General features: G+C 41.4%; 1 protein-coding gene across 6 annotated transcripts in view; it reads right to left on the bottom strand.

Moving 5' to 3' along the window:
- Positions 1-392: 392 nt before the first annotated feature.
- Positions 393-20246, bottom strand: part of znf536 (zinc finger protein 536) — a 559031-nt gene continuing 539177 nt past the window's right edge. For all 6 annotated transcript variants that reach the window (XM_078544382.1, XM_078544384.1, XM_078544381.1 and 3 more), the window contains one exon: positions 393-3196. In XM_078544382.1, coding sequence (XP_078400508.1) covers positions 2961-3196 — 236 coding nt within the window. In that variant the 3' untranslated portion in view covers positions 393-2960. The remainder of the gene's footprint in view (positions 3197-20246) is intronic.

Here is a 20246-nt window from a genome sequence, read left to right as displayed (position 1 = left end):
GTTTTCATGCTCCAGTGTAAGCAGATGAGGCTCCGCAGGCAATTTGGTCAAACTATTCCCATTGGCGCAATTGCGGCAGAAACTGGCATAAATTTCAGCACAATATCTGTGCAAATGCAAACCAGGAAATTAGGAGCCATTGTTCGATGAATGTCGTGAACTGGGAAACTTGCATCAGAAATTGAAAAAAAATGTGTAGCTTGCAGAATTTTGACTGCTTCTGAATTGGAAAAACATACAACTTTGGCTTTCAAAGATACAAGGCTTTAGATATTCTGTAAATGCTTCCTAAGTCAAGACCCTAAGCAGAGTGAATCCTGCAGAATTACTAAGGCAAGTATACAAGATGTGAAGTGTTTAGAAGCACCATTATGAAATAAGAAGGCGAAATCTGCTCTTTCAGAGGTAGAGGTTTTATTGCGTAAAACACTGGATAAAACTGTACTGCTTCAAAGACATCTTGCTTCTAACAGCGGAAAGAAAACAGTCATCGCTGAAAAACAACTTTTATACTTCTATACCAGAATAAAGTTCTGTCAACTGATGTATAATAAATAATGACCAAGAATAAACTTTAAATACAAAGTCATCTACTTGTTACAAGCAAGGCAACAAAATCCTCTACTCTATTGATCTCAGATCTCCTCCAAGATAGGAACTCCTTCATTTAGGAATGTAGACAATATCATGACCAGTTTCACACACTACAGAAGTACAGAGAAATGTTGACATGTTTAGATTTGTGAAGCATGATGTTATTCAGAATCTGACAATGTATCACTGCTGCTGTCACTTATTTGTATTAGAAGTTACAAATGTTCTGGAAAGGTCTACGTCAGAGGGAAAAAAAAAGAGGGACAGTAGCACCTGACTAAATGGAATCAACGCACACGTCACAGAAAGGGAAATGTTTCCAGTGTCACAAACAGAATTATTGCCTGTCATCTGAAATGCTGAAAGACACAGAAGAATACTGAAAGATTTCAAAAGTGCAAGAATGGAATGTGTTTGCTAAGATACTGTAGGCGGCACACACTCACACATACACACGCACACGCACACACACGAAAGCAAGCGACTGACACAGTCACCAAACACAGTAGTGCAGTTAATATCCTAAAGCTTACTACAGTCGTTCAGAAATGTTTAATAACATCTCGATCCCTTACTGGGATCTTTAGAAACAGTTGCATTAAGTTTATCATCTGGGTTTAAGTAAGGCAGTGAGAACTATACTAGAAAACAATAAAACCAGCTTGCTATACGCCAGATAGGTCCAAGTTAGCGACCTCAATTAAACTGTGGCTTCAGTTGGTTGACTTCCTAGTAGCCAGCATATGCAAACCTTACTTCTCTCTTAGCCTGAGATTTTATCCTTATCTCAGGTTAGTACTAAGCTTTTTTTTCTTATTTACACAAATCATAGATTGCAGTTTCTGATTACTGTAAACTGCTTTAGGCAGAACAGAAGCTTTAAGGCCCTAGGATTTACTTTCTGCTCCCAGCCTACATGGAAAGATAGTGACTTTTCAAGTCTGACTTTTGTTTCAGAAGACACTAATACTCATCTACCATTGGAAGAAGAAGCACCAGTTTTGCTTTTGATGAAGGAAGTAAGATTCCAAAGGCTATAAGCTTACTTGATTTTAATTTCGGGCTGATTTTGTGTTGCTAAAAACCTTCATATATCATTTTTCTAGAATGTTATAATCACATCATTCATCACAAGCTTCTACTTCCTCAACGCTTCCTATATAATGATGAAATTAAACTCTGGAGATTCCGAATTGTACAAAAGCTAAAATTCATAAAAATACACCACAAGTTCCATTGTTTCTGTTTTACAAAAAAAAAACAAAGGAAAAAGACTGAACACTTTAACAGTATTTTTTTAATACATATGCAGGAAATTATGGATCATTGGGCTTCTTCATCATCTCTACTATTTAATAACGTTTCAGGAGAAACTCATGTTTTCTGTCCTTCACATTTACAAAAATTAGCAAATTGTTGCTCCTGGGGATTCTGTTCAAGTAAAAATCATGATGATCCTTTGCTACAAACATCCCACTTCCCACTAGTGCCCTCTACTGTCAGGCTTAACAGCTTTCGGTGCTCAGTAACACTCACCCCCACCCCTCGAAACCCCCCACTTGTCTATACTTTGATTATTGATAACCTACTTCTCCACAGAAGAAAACTCCTTTAAGTAAAGAAAAAAATGCTTTCTTCCCTCCACACTGCAAACTGATAACAAAAAAAGTAAATGGCTAACACGTTTGCATTGTGTCTCATTCTCTTCCATTGATGCATTTGGCTATGATTTGAAAAAAATGTGAAAATGTTACATCCCAACCCACTTTACTGTAGGTCACTACTGACCCTAGTTCATGGGCCGTCTAAGATTTCTTCTATAGTGCAGTTGCGACACCGCTTGAATTGATTTTTTCTGCAATGACAGCTCCAGTCAGACTGGCACCATGGCAGTCTACCAACACATCTCATTACTATGCTAAGCGAATGACAGCAGCTGGTGTCATGTTATAAAGGTGTTTTCAACACTGAAAACACAGCCCCAGATCTTCAAGGCAATGCTAAATCATTCAGATGGTATCATTTTTCTGTTAAGAGCATTATTTTTGGACAAAGACCACTTTAAACTTTTAAATGTCCTGCTTTTAAGTAACTGATGACCTCCTCCCACCTTTTAGACCCACTTTATCCTCCCACCTGTGATGTTTTGAAGTACTTGTTGCTAGGTAACAGTTTGGCAGCCATTTGGGAGGACTGGAAACTCCTGTTTTTATGTTCTATACTGTTGATCACAATACTGGGATGTTATTTTTATATAGTCCATAAGTTCTTTCCCTGGAATGCCATAAACATTTGCTCATTCTGAATGCATATCAAAAAAGCTCTGTAAAAATGTATATTGCAAGTATTTATATTGTTCCACTGCGTTACTCTTGGTCCTGACTGGTTTCCACTGGCAGTTCACATGAGCTCCCAGGTTTCACAACACTTGCTTCCTCTGAAATCCCAGGAGCTTCCGTTTCAACTCGTGAGCGCTTGAACCTGCGATCTGGGTACTGGCTGTTGTCAAAAGGCATGCGATGCACGCACATAACATGAGTCTTCAGGTTCCCCTTCTGAGAGGCACTGTATGGGCAGTATCTGCACTGGAAAGGCCTGTGACCTGTAATGCAGGGAAAGACAAGAGTCTAGTTATAGTTCTGTATTCCTTCTTTGGAAAGAAACCTTTCAAGTACAGCATAGTGTGGGGAAGCAATCAAATCCTATGAAGGTTTATAATACAAATGTTTTCAAATAAAAGTGAGCATCTTTTAAACCAACCATTTTTAATTTTGCATCCAGAAGAAAATAAATATATGGGAGCAAACTGCACTGTTGCTAGGCTTAGGGGAAACTGAAAAAGGCCTTTCACTCCCACATAAAACTCTGGCAATGTACCTCTTTTTAATTTTTCTCATCCTGATATTTTAGTATACAAATTTAGGAATTGTGGTCATAAGGGGAAAATATATCATTGTGAGGTTGTACAGGGGAAGAAGTAAAATGCTTTTACCTTTGTAAAATAAACTCTGGCTTGATACAGGTGCAGTCTGTCTGCTTTCACATTTCTATACTGCACTTGTAAATATTACACAAGTATTGCTTTTAACTAACATTTATCATTCAGCCTATTTCTCTAAGACTATAGTGCCAACAATTAGTCAGATCTGCGTTAATACCTGATAGGCTATCGAAATACATAGATGTCTTACATATATTGAGAACTAAACCGTTGTTCTGTAATATAACATTCAAAGTGAGAGTTATATGCGTTGGCAATATCCTATTTTTGTGGTCTGCACAGCCTGAATTTAACCTTTTGTCTTCTACATAAACAACATTCAGTAAAATCAATGGATTTGTAGTTAAAATGATGAATGTGAGGCCAAAGGGTGTGATGGCAACAAAGAGTTACATTTGCACAGCATTCATTTTTGATACTCTCTGATCACTGTCAAGTAAAGGATATTCTTTGCAGCACTTCACATTTAGATGGAGGCATTGACAGTAGCACAGCCCCTTTCCTTTTTATTGAGAAAATATTGCACAGGTAATTTTGCACATATACTTCAAAGAATACAGAATCATATTTATTGAACAATGCCCATATTAATAATATAAGATAGACTGCCCAATATTTGGAGAATGCCTATATTTCTATCTGAACACTTCAGACTCGTGATGGGAACAAGCAACACCATTCCATCTATAGATTCATCATTGTTGGCAGTCTCAGTCTGCAGCCTATTTTATGTCGATCACACTTTTTAATTGCATAAAAATTCAAAAAACTCCTTTTTAACTAAATAAAGAAAAAAGAAATACAAGTTAGGATTTTGAAGATGCTTTCCTTTAAGTCACAGTGATGTAGATCTGAGTGAAAGGCCCACTTTGAAATACAAAGTTGTCTTTCCGTTGCATTATTCTATAAGAGGCTGTGCAAAATGAAAGGTGTCAGACTTTGCTGTTTTTTTTTTGTGGCCTGATACTGAAGCCGTGGCTGAGAAATGACAGATGTCTGCAACCAGCTGCAATGAAGCATGGTAAAGTTTCAGTCTAATCCACTTACTCCACTGCAGTCATGTGAACCAAAACAAATGGGCAGCTCCTAACATTATACAAAACACTGCAGTCTACTGATAGTCTCTAATGTAACGTAGCTGATTCTCCATCTTCTCAAAATTCACAAGAAAACATTTGGCAAATCTTTTTGACTTACAGGTCATGTATTGGCAAAACAGTTTTTCTCCCCCGGCTAATCTTTTGTGTATGATTCCAAGAAAAAAAATTCTCCTCACATCAATGTGGAAAACTGGAACAAAACAACAAAAGGAATGCTCGTGTCATCTCTATTTTATACTCTGCAGAATAGGATCCTCCGAGCTCAGAATTGCTTTGAAATTCTGCGATCTAAGGAAATTCTCAATCATAAATGTCATTGAGAACTGAGCGGCCTTTTGTAATATGACCCCATAAAGCAGCCATCACAGTGCTTTGTTTTTACAACGCCTTCATTTTTTTTTGTCTGTGTGCGTGTGTCCTGCACAGTTTAAAAAATGGCAGTGGGTAAGTGAATTGTTTGGCTTATTTTTGAATGTGTTTGCTGTCCCTGCAGTACTCCAGTTTTTTTTTTCAATGTGCCATGTTCTGCCAGAGTTCAAGTTTCCCTCTTTTTACCCAAAATGCACTAGGTGGAGACAAACAGAACAGTGAAAGTGAATGAGCAAAGTATCACTTCCTGAGCAGCAAGCCCCCTCCACCCTGCGGCGTGTAGAGCAACAACCTTTTGAACCTTCCCTCCTCCAATCCTTGTAAGGGAAGAGTGAGGACATGAAGTCATATGGTTCTTTGTGCCAAGAGTTCAAACAGCTGTGAAACAGTGTTTCGGTACACATTCACAAAAAAAAAACTACACAGTGGATTTGGCCTGTGGCACAACTGAGTAAGATTTTGTTCCTTCAGGCTAAAACAACAAGAGTAGACAGAAAGAAATCTTAAGCTTTTCCCTAAAACTTACCGCAACAACCTTTGTGAAACCACATGACTGCCCTCACACAATTTCCCCTGTGTCTCTCAGGCTACTTTTGGCAGGAAGTCAGAATTACTGTTATATAAATTCCATCTGATGCCAGCACTACCATCTGTGAGTAAAGACTGTTCTACCTATGGCGGGCTGCAAAGCCGCTCTCTCCCAGAGATGAGTAAAAAAAAAAAATTTGATTAATTTGCAGAATGCTTGTGATTTGCTCATATATTATTATAACTGCTCATCAGCACATGACAAATTCCCAGCACTCTGCAAAGGAACCCATTCAGCTTCAGCAGATTTTCACCAGCACCTGACAGACTGCAGACCCACTAATGACTTTCAGCTGCTTACAAACAGTAATTCTATCTTCAGGATACATGGAAAAAACCATCGAGCAAAAATAAAGCAGCAGGGTTTAGTCTATTTTATATACTCAGCTATACATCAAACTGATTTAACCAGTTAAGCACTGGGGCATTTGACACACCTACACAAACGTTTCTTCCTTCACAACAATGGGTGGCGGGGGGGGGGGGGGGGGGGGGGGTGCTATGAGGGCGGGGGGTGGGGAAGGAACGGAACTGGCAACCTTTCCTTGTGCTCAGCCTTTGAAAGATATATTAACAATGCAGCTAATACTGTCAGCAGACATCTTGGTCAGTGAACAATGCATTTTTTTGCATGACATTTTCATAAAAAATTAATTTCAGGACACCACCCTCCTGTGTCGGAGGCACCTCCGAAGATGAAAGCGTTAACGCGCAATGCTTCGTTTCCTTAAAAGCAATGGCGTGTATTTAAAGGCACAACACAAGTCATTGTGTGAATTCTTGAAATTGAAATGAAAAATAATTCCTCTCCCTGAATATCAAACTGCCCTTTCAATAAAACAACAATGCGCAAAATGTGAAACTGCCTCGTTTGAGCCACACACAGCCTATTACCAATCTCCTTTAAAAAGTGTTATCGTGCAAATTAAACATTAAGTGGCAGATCTAATTTAAGCCTTTTCAAACTGATGAAAAGAATTTTTGCTTGATTGTTTGTAGCTGTTTAACTTTATCTTCTTCTGTGCAACATATAAACCTTGACACATGGCAGTGAATAGACCTTTTGTAATTGAACTGATTGATTGTGAGAACTTAGCACACTGTGTTTTCACTCAATATTATATGCCGTTCTGAAGAAGAAAAAACTGTAATCATTTTTTAAACTGGATCTTCATTATATTCCATATTTTATTTATACCTGCAACCACTAAATCATGCACGTCCATCCAGTCACTGAAGATTCTGCTATAAGAAATCAACAGCAGCCTTGTGGGCCCTGTGGATTCAATACATATAGCTTAGCTATCTCGAAGCTGAAGGGCTTATTTGTCTGCTTTAATTGAAATCACTCCATTCTCGAAAGTCAGTGGAGGACTTTGGGGGTGGGGTGGGGGGGGGAAGGCTGGGAGAGGCCACTCCAAATAAGTTCCATTAATCAAAAAGCAGAGTCTAATGTAACTAATATTTTACAATTAGAGAAGACAAGATGGAGCTAAAAGCCATCTATCTCTCTTACACCACATGATCATCGATTCATAATCAGAAGATTGAGAGTCACAAAAAGATGCATTTACAAAAGGGGGGCTGGTCTGTGCACAAGATAATGAACAGGATGAGAAACAGCGGCTCTGAAGGCTGAGTAAAGATGACACAGTGCTTCAATGGTGACAGATGACACGGAGATGAGTACTGATACCTGACAGACAGCGAGTGATGACTGCAGTCCTTTCCCACCATTATGATCCTCAATTATCTCAGTAGGGCAAAAAACAGAGGCTCAGCCGTCATCTCACTCACAGGCTGGAAGAATATGCAATTGTGCCAGGCTTCTTGTAAGGAACACTTTTTCACAATTTTATCAGAGCTATATTGGGTCTGTAGTTTTAATGTCAGTATTCATGATCGGTGCGAAGTAAAGTGGGTGCAGTGCTATGTATTCCTGCCCTAGCACACAGCTCGATTGCAGATGGGACTGTGTTTTTTTCTTACAGCACCATCTGCAGGTATAAAGGCTGCTATGCTCTGCTCCTTCAGATTACACTTGCCATTCAATATTGCACAGGAAACCATAGGCAGCCTCCTCTCACAGAATTTAATCTGCTGACTACATTTTAATGCAGAAAAGTAAAGGATCTGCTCAGCACTTTTAGGAGTGCATGAATAAAGCTGACTTTCTTGCTCATTCCTCTTTCTCGCTTACTCCTCCCACCCACATGAAAGACCGTTTACTTGAAAATATGAGATGACAGCACTTGACCTACCATCATTCCCCTTGAAGAGAGAATGGCGCTCTGAAGCTCTTGCCCCCAATAAGACACAAATGCTTGTGAAAATGTGAACAATTGTAAGCAGCAAAAACGTATCAATAACATTTTTTGGCATCTAAGAATGGAATTTCTGAGCTGCTGCACATGGTAAATGAGTTAACAGGCTCCAGAATGGTGCATGGGAAGAGTTAAGTTTTGAACATTTTAGCTCCTGGCTGTAGCTTGTCTTATTCCTGACTGTCATAATTTTTATGGCAGCAAATCACACTGTCAACAACAATAACTTGCATTTATATAGCACCTTCATAGTAAAATGTCCCAAGATGCTACAAGGGTGTCTTATCAAACAAAACCTGACACTGTGCCGCATAAGGAGATGTTAGAACAGGCAACAAAAAGCTTGGTCAAGGGGTAGGTTCTTAAGGAGCATCTCAAAGGAGGAAAGCAAGGTAGAGAGGTGGAGAGGTTTATGGATGGAATTCCAGAACTTAGAGCCTTGGCAGCTGAAGGTATGGCTGCCAATGGAGGAGCAATGAAAATCAGCATGCACAAGAGGCCAGGATTGGAGTAGCACAGAGATCTCATTGAGTTAAAGTGCTGGAGGTTATAAATATAGAGAGGGGCTAGACCATGGAGGGATTACTGAGCATTTTAAAATTGAGGCATTGCCAAACTGGAAATCAATGTGGGTCAGCGTGCACACGATGGGTAAATAGGATTTTGTGCTAGTTAAGAAAAGGGCAGCAGAGTTTCAGATGAGCTCAAGTTTATGTCGGGTGGAAAATGGGAGGTCAAACAGGAAAACATTTGAATAGTCAAGACTAGAGGTAGCAAAAGCATGGATGAGACTCCCACTAAAGGTAGGTGGGATTGTACTTAACATTCAGAGATCATGGCCTGATGATATCTTTGGCACTGTGATGAAATATTAACTTCATGTCAGTAGGATTCGTGTACTGTCTGCAGCCACAGAATTAGGGTCTGACTGGCTAATAAAGACCACTTTATGGTAACTTTTCAAAAAAAGTGCTTACTTTAGTACTGCTTGTGGGGCAGGAGCAGTCAGAGGGCTTCGCTCCAGTACTTGGCAAAGGATGATAATGCCTCCCTAGCCCCGGCCTCCCACCAATCACACTGGAACCCTCCACGTGATCCCTGATCACCTTTGAAGCCTGCTGGCTGCTGGGTTTCGAATGAGACTCTGGGAACTTCTTTTTAATTGAGGCCCTGTCGTTAAGATTGGCAGGATATCCATGTACACAATTGTCTGGATTTGCTGCCGCTACTGGACTCTTGCACCCTTACCGGACTCCCCACCCTCCCCCACTGTGAAACCCAAGACCACTGTCCTATAAGATCGGAAATGACATGCTCTGTAATGTATAATGTATTCTACAGGCAAGATCAAACTCTGTGTCCCTTTAAGGCCACAATGTCATTCTCAAGTAAACAGAATCTCAGGTCATCCGGAGTTAATTGTTGTTTGTTCTGGGAATTTTGCAAATTGAAATGAGCTTGTCAGTTTTGGGCTCCAAATGAGAAACGTGCAGCATTTTCAGATAGTTTTCCATCTGCAACAAAGTGTGAGGTCTGGGTATGCAGACAACACTTTTTAATATATTGTGTGTGCTTGGTTTTTTTATTAAAGCATAATGCAAGTGCATTGTCTTCTAATTCATTTTGGGCATTTGTCATTAGATGCAAAGCAATATATAAAACCGCTAGGAATTCACCCACAATAGATTCTGTTACAATCTGCACAACATGAATCTGAAAGTAAAGCACAGGTCAATAATTTCTTAATACCAATGTCTTTCTCTAGATATTGAGATCCACATTTACCCATAATTTTGTAAGGGATTTTCTGTGAGTCTTTTTTTAACACTATTAGTATCAAGCACAATGCTTTCTGATAGGAGTTGACACTAATGGAGTTAAAAAGACATTATTTTATGTCAGGGTACAAATGTAATGCGATGGAGCATGCCCTCAGATTCATCCATGGATGTTGAATGCACTATACAGTGCACTAATATACAAAAATACATAATAAAACATTTGCAACACATTTGCAGATAATTTTTGCTCTGACTTAAGATCGCAGTCGTCGTGTTTCACTGTGTAAGAGCTGACTTCCTTTATAAATGGTCTATAGGGCCACCTTGTGGGAGTGAAAGAATACAGCGCTATGAAAACTACTGCTGAATAATTGAGTAAAGAGACAAGTTCACCCAGGGGTCACCATCTGTAGGGTTAATACTGTTTACACAGTTGGAATAAGGTTCATCACATGCCTGGTACCGAATGTATATAATTTTCAGCTTAAACATTTAAAGTTCGTCAAATATGCCCCATTCTGCAGCTTCATGACATATAAAGGACTCTGCAGTTTAGCGAGGTTTTTATTAATCTACTTAAAATGGTCTATCCAATTAATTAGGATTAAGGGGACAAAAAGCAAAGCAGGTGCTAAGACATGAAGGCTGTCAGTCCATAGCGAGGGAACAATACAAGTAACAGAAGACAAGGTTTGAACAAAGGGCACGCATAACAAAAAACACAGTAGAATCAAAGACGGCTTACAATCAGAAAAGAAGCACAAAGGTAAGTAAAGAAAGTTAAAATAAATCAAAGCAAAAATTCTCAGAACCAGACAGTGGGAAAATGCTTAAGAATGAAGAGTTTTGTAAATGATAAGGTGAGTATCACTGGCTTTCAAATATCTGATTATATCTGATTATAAAGGACTCTGCAATTATTTTCCAACTTCTAATAATTCCATGATCAGAGCTTAACAGGATATCATCCACCTTGTTGCTCAATCTTTTGCATAGAAAAGATTTGCTATTGGGGTAATAGTAGCTGGGATAAGCACAAGAAGATTCCTGCAAAAGTAACAAGTTTTACATCATTCTATCTCATTCTTCCTCAATGACCTCAACACCTATATTGTCCTCTGTCATTCAGTCCAGTTCACTGTTATTTAATTCAGTATCATAAATTGGCAGCGCCCCATCCCAATCCATCTCTCCAGCAAACACTGGCTCAATAAGGTTTTTTCCAATGAGTTTCTGAGTCCTGTAGAACAGGATAGTCTCAGGATCCATCACTGTACTGTTACCTATCATAGAATAGAATCAAAGATTGGTGACAGCTCAGCAAGAGGGCATTTGGCCCGTTGAGCCCATGGTCAACTCTCTGCAAGACCCATTTAGTTAATGCCACTCTCTCACCCTTTCCTCATAACCCTACAATTTTCTTCCCTTCGGGCGCTTATCCAATTCCCTTTTGAAAGCCATGATTGATCATAACCAGGGTACAATATTTGACACTAAGACAAAAGCAAATTACTGCGGATGCTGGAAATCTGAAATAAAAACAGGATATGCTGGAAATACTCAACAGATCTGGCAGCGTCTGTGGAGAGTGAAACCAAGTTCCCTCCACAGATGCTGCCCAACTTACTCAGTATTTCCAGTGTCTTCTGTTTTCACTTGAGGACAATATTTGGCTTTGGTGCCACTGGGCTTATAGAACCATCAGAGGTTTATGATCACAGTCCAGTGACTTCTGCTGTAACTGCAAATGTCAAGACAGATGAGGGCAGGAAGTAACTTGTCTGTAATACCACCTTCAAACCTCAAGGGTGAACAGGGGCCATTTAAACTGAGGCTTGACAGGGCAACTTACAGCTATGGAACTAGACCCCACGGAAGAGGAGAGTAGAAAATTGCCAAGGAATAAAATGACACCTGGATGGGAGCCAATCACACATGCACCCAGAGAACAAGGTGCACAACCATTAAAATTTTATTGTTAAATTTACTCTTAACCTTATATTCAGTTTCTTGTGACGCATGTTTTACACCCACTTATACACCAAAAATTAGCATTCTTTACTCCACAGATCAAAGTTTCTGTAAATCATTCACAGAATAACAGATTGCTGAAAGTGAGTTGCAATTAATAGATTTTATAAGGTGCGTATCCTTTGTTTCAGAGTTTCCTGGTCAGCAGTACTGCAGAAGGCAACGGCAAACCACTGCAGACTTTGCCAAGCATAATCATGGACCAATCCAAAGAAAGTTCATGGGCACCAATGCCCCCTTAGGGCATGGAACCTGAAGGAGGAGGAAGATCCTTTGCTTCAATATGTGTTGTTGCTGTTAAAAGGGAAGAACAGTTTAGAGGGAGTACTTTTTGTTCAAAGTACTCTTCCTTTTTAAAGAAGAACATTGCAATGTTATGGTAAATTTCTTCGAATTTTAGAAAAATGATCATTGCCATTGAGTAGAAGAGGCCCTCCCCACAAGGGACTGTTCCATAACCGGTGGAGACATGCCTTCATACTATCCTAAAGTCACTTTGCACTGGCCCAATCCCAGGATACTATGGACAGGATATTGAGGTCAGCACGCGGGGGGGGGGGGGGAGGTGGGGGTTGGGGGGGGGGGGGGGGGGTGGGGGTGGGGTGGGGTGGGTGCTTGCCGACGCGTAAAATGACCCAGGATGATGTCAGGCGGAACTCCCCACGTCATCCCGCGTTATTTCAATTTTCAGGTCAGCGGGGGCTCAGCCGAATCAGCTGTGCGCCCGCTGACCTGTCAATGGCCAATTGAGGCCATTTAAAAAGAAATGAGTGGACCTGCCTGTCCAACCTTAAGGTTGGTGGGCAGGCTGGGAGCCCTGGCGGGCTTCAGAAAAAGCATGAAACCTCATCCACGGGTGGGCTAAGGTTTCATGTAGGTTTTCAAAAATTTAATAAAAGTTTACTTAAAAGTGATGGTGTCACATGAGGGGACATTTCAGGGAAATTTCATTTCTCTATGTGTAGCATTTTTAAATTTGGTGCCGATTTCCCTGAGGCAGCACTTAGCCTCAGGGAGATGAGTGCGCTCTTTCATGCACATGCATGAAAGAACGCACTGCTGACTTAGGGAATTCCCCCCCCCCCCAACTGCCGCCCACACAGGGAGCACATAGCGCTTCCTGGCAGACATCACGCTGGCCCACCCACATAAAATGGCAGCGCGCCCGATCAGAGGAGCACCCACACACGCCCGCTCCTGAATTTCCCCTCCAATGGGGGGAAAATTTTCCCTATATTGCAGGCTGGGGATGGAATCACAGAATCACAGAATGGTTACAGCACAGAAGGAAGCTATTCCATCTGTTGTGTCTTTGCTGGCTCTCTGAAGGAGAAATTCACCTTTTGCCGCTCCCCCACCTTCTCCTCGTAGCCCTACATATTCTTAATTTTCAGATAATGATCTAATTTCCTCTTGAATGTCTCAATTGAACCTGTCTCCACCACACTCTCAGGCAGAGCATTCCAGATCCTAAGCACTCGCTGCATGAAAAAGTATTTCCTCGTATCTCCATTACTTCTTTTGCCAACCACCTTCAGCTGCTTCATCAATGACCTTCCTTCCATCATAACATCAGAAGCAGGATGTTTGCTGATGATTGCACAATGTTCAGCACAATTCACGATTCCTCAGATACTGAGGCAGTCCATGTCCAAATGCAGCAAGACCTGGACAATATCCAGGCTTGGGCTGACAAGTGGTAAGTAAAATTCGCACCACACAAGTGCCAGGCAATGACCATCTCCAACAAGAGAGAATCCAACCATCGCCCCTTGATGTTCAATGGCATTACCATCACTGAATCCCCCACTATCAACATCCTGGGGGGTTACCATTGACCAGAAACTGAACTGGACTAGCCATATGAATACTATGGCTACAAGAGCAGGTCAAAGGCTAGAAATCCTGCGATGAATATCTCACCTCCTCACTCCCCAAGGCTGTCCACCATCTACAAGGCACAAGTCAGGAGTGTGATGGAATACTCCCCACTTGCCTAGATGAGTGCAGCTGCCACAACACTCAAGAAACTTGACACCATCCAGGACAAGGCAGCCTGCTTGATTGGCACTACATCCACAAACATTCACTCCCTCTATCAACGACACACAGTAGCAGCAGTGTGTACCATCTACAAGATGCACTGCAGGAATTCACCAAAGCTCCTTAGGCAGCACCTTCCAAACCCACAACCACTACCACCTAGAAGGACAAGGGCAGCAGATAGATGGGAACACCACCACCTGGAAGTTCCCCTCCAAGTCACTCACCATCCTGACTTGGAAATATATCACTGTTTCTTCACTGTCGCTGGGTCAAAATCTTGGAACTCCCTCCCTAACAGCACTCTGGATGTACCTACACCAGATGGGCTGCAACAGTTCAAGATGGTAGCTCACCACCACTTTCTCAAGGGCAACTAGGGATGGGCAATAAATGCTGGCCCAGCCAGTGACACCCACATCCCATGAATGATTTTTAAAAATGACCTTAAATCTGTGCCCTCTTGATCTCAATCATTCCACCAATGGAAACAGTTCTTCCCTATCTACCCTGTCCAGGCTCCTCATAATTCCTCTGACAAATATCCTGTCAACCTACATAACTGAAGTTCCTCATTCCTGGAACCATTATTGTGAATCTTGTAGGGCGGATGGGGGTTTCAGCCGCTGGCCTGAGAACCCATGAGACCCCCATGTCACCTCTTCTTGAGAAGGCCGGCCCCATGTTGTGCCAATCAGGCAATTAACAGGCCAGCAGCAGGGCGTACCCTGGGGTCAAGGACCCAGGGGCAGAAGTCCCGCCTGCCAAGAACTGTTGACCAATCAGAAGCCACCGGCTCTTCTGTACTCAGCTGTGCCACCTAAGAGGCAGTGGCTGTTGCTGGTACCACGCCACGTGAGGCCGCAGATCGAGGATGGACCTAGCAGGAGGGAGGGAGGTTGGGGGTTGTAAGAAGCGGGGTGTGGGGGCAGTGTGGGGAGGGGTTTTGGCAGCAAGGACACGGAGGTGGCTTTCAGAGGGCCACCCGTTCCCAATCCTGGGTCCCTCGATCAGGCACCGAGTGTCTTTGAATGTGGGACCCCTCCTCTGGGAGCCCGCAAGCAGACATGCCAAGGTTTGCTCGTCAGTCTCCCCACATGGCGAGCTCTTTGCCCGCCATTGGGTTATTACTAATTACTTGCCCACTTAAAGGCCTAAATTGGTGGAGGGGCATGTAAGCCATCATGGGCCTTCCCACCATGGATTTAACCAGCGTGGAGGCGAGAAGGTGCTTGGGCCCCACCCTCCATCGGACTCTCTGATTAAATGCCCTCCGCCAACAAACTCGCCACGGGGGAGGGCACAATATTTCACCCTGGGAATGTGGAATTCCCAGCTTGTAGTTCATTTCACACCAGGTGGTCCTGAGGCAGCCTTCATGCTCTCCCACCAAGAAGGGGGAACTGGAATAGAATTCCACAGCCACAACAAAATTGACTTTTTAAATAAACCAAGGCCTGAATTTTTAGCTCGGCGGCAGGAGCGATCGACAGGCCCGGGATCGGACGGGAAACGGACTGCCGACCACGATCAGCCCCAAGAGCAATTTCACGCTGGCTGGCCAATTAACAGCCACCAGCATGAACTGTGTGCTGAAAAGCTCAGCGCTACAGGAGTGGGGGTGGGAGGAGTGTGGGCGATTACGCGAACATGGGCGAGTGCTGAAAGAAAGCTCCCTGAAGGCAGAGAGCTGCCTCAGGGAGCTGCAGGCCCGAAAATGTTCCAATAAAGTTTTAAACAGCAGAAAAAAATGTCCAAACATCACAATCAGGCACCTGAAAATATAGATGATAAAAATGCTGCCCACAGATTTTTATTTTATTTCTTTACGGGAACCTCATCCCGCCCTTGAATGAGGTTTCATGAGATATGTAAAGGCCGCCTGGCCAATTTGCTCGTCTGCCAACCATAAGGTTGGATGGGTGATGAAAAATAGCAGACAACTGTGCCATTAATGGGCTTAATTGCCCTCTTAATTGTTGCGAAATATCATGCGAGTTCGCGATGACATCGGGACGCTTGCCCAACGTCATCTCGAGCGATTTCACACCCGATCAGGTCGGGTGCGCGCCCACCCAATCAACGTAAAATTCAGCCCAAAATTCTCTCCTGTGTAGAGACGGAGCACTGCCCCTTTAATTTCGCTTCCCTTCAGTGCTTTCCTCCTTCAAGCTGTAAACTGGTGCTTAGCAATTGTTCAGATAAAAGTGAGTCCATCAGTTTGATAATGGCGCCATGATATAAACAAGTGCAAAACAAAGAATCATGTGACAGGTACCAGGGCATTACCATATTATGAAATGTAGGGCTAGGCGCCACTAAACAGAGTAACAATTTTAATGGCAATAGGAATATGTTTCTAACTGGTACACATGCAGACCATTTTATAGCTGGCTATTTTCTAACGATAACAGAACTGTGGGAATACATGATGCCAGTTCTATTTTATTTTACCGTTTTTGTTGTTCTAGTTGTGAGTTTTTTTTCTGTTTTGGGGTTTATCTCTCAAATTTGATTCTTTCCTTACAGCTTCAATATGGACCTGGCATTTTTCATCAGCTGACAAATAGGAAAGGTTTTACGGGGAAAAAATATGGGGGGCCTAGGCAAATGCATGAAGAAAAGCATTTACTCATTAGTTATCTGATATGTTACCTGTATATTTATTATGTACTTTAAGCAGAACAGGCGTGGAGAATGGAGTATGTTATAGGGGAGCAACGAATTAAAGGAGTACCCTCACATTAAAACATCCCATTCACCGAGGAGCTATTTGTAGATTTTGATTTATTTTGTTTATACCTCTTGTTAGGAGCTCATTTGGCTACCTGACGACTGAGTAGGATATAGAACCTGATTTTAGGCCACTGTTAAGCTGACAGGAAGAAAAGATGTGTTGGAACATTCAACTATTTTTTCTTTCATCCTCCATCTGAGGAGGTTCCTCTCAAAATTGACCTGTGGCTTGTGCCTAGAACCAGGGCTGAGTGTACCAAAAATTCTGGAGAAAACTCATGGAGTGCCGTTACACAGGACACTGAAGTGCTGCATCAGTGCAGTCACATTCGACAGTTCAATCTTATTTTAAGGAATGTAACAGAGGCAAATGAGCAAACATGCAACCTTTATGGTCACAATAAATTGTAGGGATTAGGATACTCCATCAGATACCATTCTTCTTAAAGATAATTTATGATTTAATAATGTAAAGTTCAGACACAGCTGTCAGAGAACTGCTTTGGCAAATTAAGCCCATTTTTTTTTTTATTTTTAAAAAATTCATATCCAGGTCAATGTAACCTACATCTTTGGCTTGCTAAGAAAGGAAGAAAGAAGGGTGGAGTGTGAGGGGCAATCTAACTGGGCAAAACTCCGATAATGTTAAAATGATCACTGAAAGGCCTGAGTGGTAAAGTTTTATTAGCAGGCAAATTAGATGGCGTGATTTCAGACTGTGTACCCACACCAACTGGAAGGAGAATGGGTCTTCCTGTGAAGCAGTTACAAACATGTCCTTGCACTCAGATAAGAATTCAACCAAGGACTTTATACAGTAATACCTAGAGCTGACTGACCTAGTGGGTCCATAGGTTTATATGAATAATTAAAATTTGCTGCAGGGAATTATAGATTTTATGGTGAACTAATTACGAACAATAACCATTGGTTGTATTAATAGACTGTGATGTTCCATGTTTGTAATGCAAATTACATACTTTTTGTAATGCATATTATGTTTTAACTTTGCAGGGGATGAGTTCAGATAATTCAATCTCAGATGATTCTATCAAAAAGGTAGGACTTGTATGTGATTAAACAACACATTCCAACCACAGTCACCACGTGTCTTTGTATGCCATTTGAATAATTAAGCAGGATTACATGCAAATAAAAAACTGAGAGTACAAGGTTGTTACTAACTAATATTAAAGCAAAATACAGCGAATGCTGGAAATCTGAAATTAAACGCAAAAAATAATGGAAATGCTCAGCAGGTCTGGCAGCATTTGGGGAGGTCTGGCAGCATTTGGGGAGGGAGAAACAGAGTTAACGTTTCAGGTCGATGCCATTGAGCTCTGATGAACAGTCACTGAAAAATTGGGCTGGATTGTACAGGGTGCTGACCCTGGCTAAAAAGTTGGGGGAGACCCTCCCCTTGTCCTACAACATGCCAGGCTTCCTGCATGGTGTGGGCCTCCCCCTGGGCTGAGACCCTTAAATGACCATTAAGTGCCCACTTAAGGGCCTCAATAGGCCAAAGGGTGGGCGGGCCACCTGACACCTCCTCTCCCTCACCCCCATAAAATTTCAGACAGGTCAGGGGTGGTGGGGAGCATAAAATCCAGCTACCAACTTTGTTTCTCTTTCCACAAATGCAGCCTGACCTGCTGATTATTTCCAGCATTTTCAGTTTTCATTACGTCACACCAACTAATAAGGTATCCAGGTAAGCGGCTTGAGATGCACACAATTTTTTAGTGTCAGAAGAAGTACCAACAGACAATGTTATCGCATTAAAAGCTGAGTGCTAAACAAATAGCAACAAATACAAAATTAGGGACAGTACTGTCTTCCAAATACCTCTGTTAGGTTTGTATACAATGAGCAATCAATATGGTATTTCCACCACCGTCTCCAAGTATAATCACAGGATATTTTGTTGCAAGAACTCACTGAATACCATGGCTGCATTTTAACGCAGCCGTCTGTGAAACACTTGCCATCCAGTTCATTTACAACTTCTAGAGTTTAAATGGAATCCTTCTCAATTAGACGTGGTTACTAGTCTTATGCCAGGGCCTCTTATTTTCACCAAGTGTTTCTTTTACATGCAGGAGCTTCTTATGGAATAAGAGCAAAGTAGAATTAAAATCTCATTATTAAAATGAGTGGATTCTCTGGTCCTTTTAATCAGCTCTGAAATCAACTTTTACTAGGTTCAATTGTCCTGAAAACACCATCAAAACTAACTGTGCAAATACAAGATTACTTAAATCTGAACATAACACTGCCAATAATCAACAGGAATGGTAAGACGCCTTCAGTGCCCCAGGCAACAGGCATCTGGATAAGTTTTCCATCATAATTAATGATATCCTATTGCAAATGTTATATACAAAAATGACCTTATGTTGCATATTTTTAAAAATGGCATCAGTCAAGAAACCTTGTGCATTGATTCATAGATGCCAATCAAAATATTTGTTCCAAGGAAAGCTCATTTTCATAGTAGCAATGATATAAGGGATAGAGTGGAGGTGAATGTCTTAGCAATAGTTTTAGATAAGCATAAATAGCATATCAATTTAGCAAACCTCTGAATAGTTCATCATGTTGTGACTATTCACCACAAAAACAATGTTATTCTAAACACTGCAGTTGGAGGATCAGGGGAGTTGGCAACTAATTTTTTAAAAAAAAACATACTTATATATTTCCACCTCAGTAAATTTCTGCTTGCTGTCAACAGGCATTTGTAAAAGAAGACAGTGTAATAACACTGCTTCACCAGTGAATTGGACACTTTCCTGCAGAATTCATCATATGTAACTCACTTAGCTCACATTTCTAGTAAGGAACAAGCTGGTGCCATAAAAATTATGATAGCTACTAGCTACATCTAATTTCACCACTGTCACTGACTCAGTGCCCTTCATATGTAGCAAGAGAAAGGTGCCTTTTTATCTTATGGCTGCCCTCTGGTCACTGAAGGATTTACCATCATTTTAACAGCTATGATCTGCTAGCTACTCCTTCTTATACCAATTTATATTGTAACACAATTCCACCATAAATTTAAGCGAGTTTCTTTTAACTCATTCCCTGTTGACTACTATCCACGTTTTCTTCTTGGAAAGGTTCACATTGTCACTGATATGATCCAGATATGAAAACAAGCTCAAAGTTGATGGCTTACAACACAGTCAGAGACAACTGGTGAAGACATTTTGAGTGCCTGATAGTAATTCCTTAAAACCTTGGGTACGTGTTAAAGTTGAATTTAAATGAGTCCAGTTGGTTTGCATTAACAGAACAGGAAAAAAATTCTCTTTTGCAATCGTACATTAAATTATCCCAAATGATTTTTAATATATACATCATATGGGAAACTAGTGGATAGGTTTTTGGACTGAAATCTCTTGTTCAGCACCACAGTATCATATGTTGGGACAGACTGGATGCAAGAAATGGCCAAGGGTGATGTTCGCAGTTGCTCTCTGATATCTTTATTTGGGCTCCTGCCTTAAGCCCAATGCCCTGCACCTCACATAAAAATGAACTTATTCTGTAAATCAGCCACCATCAAAGTTGGTCGCTCAACCAGCGATTTCATTGTGAAAGTGTATTGCTCACTTCTCAGTTGGTTGTCAGGATTTGTTGGAACAGGGCTTCTCATGGCATGCCCCACAAGTTA

This window comes from Cetorhinus maximus, chromosome 6 (genome assembly GCF_964194155.1).
Source record: "Cetorhinus maximus chromosome 6, sCetMax3.hap1.1, whole genome shotgun sequence".
NCBI lineage: Eukaryota > Metazoa > Chordata > Chondrichthyes > Lamniformes > Cetorhinidae > Cetorhinus > Cetorhinus maximus.
This window is presented reverse-complemented; position numbering and strand designations above follow the sequence as displayed.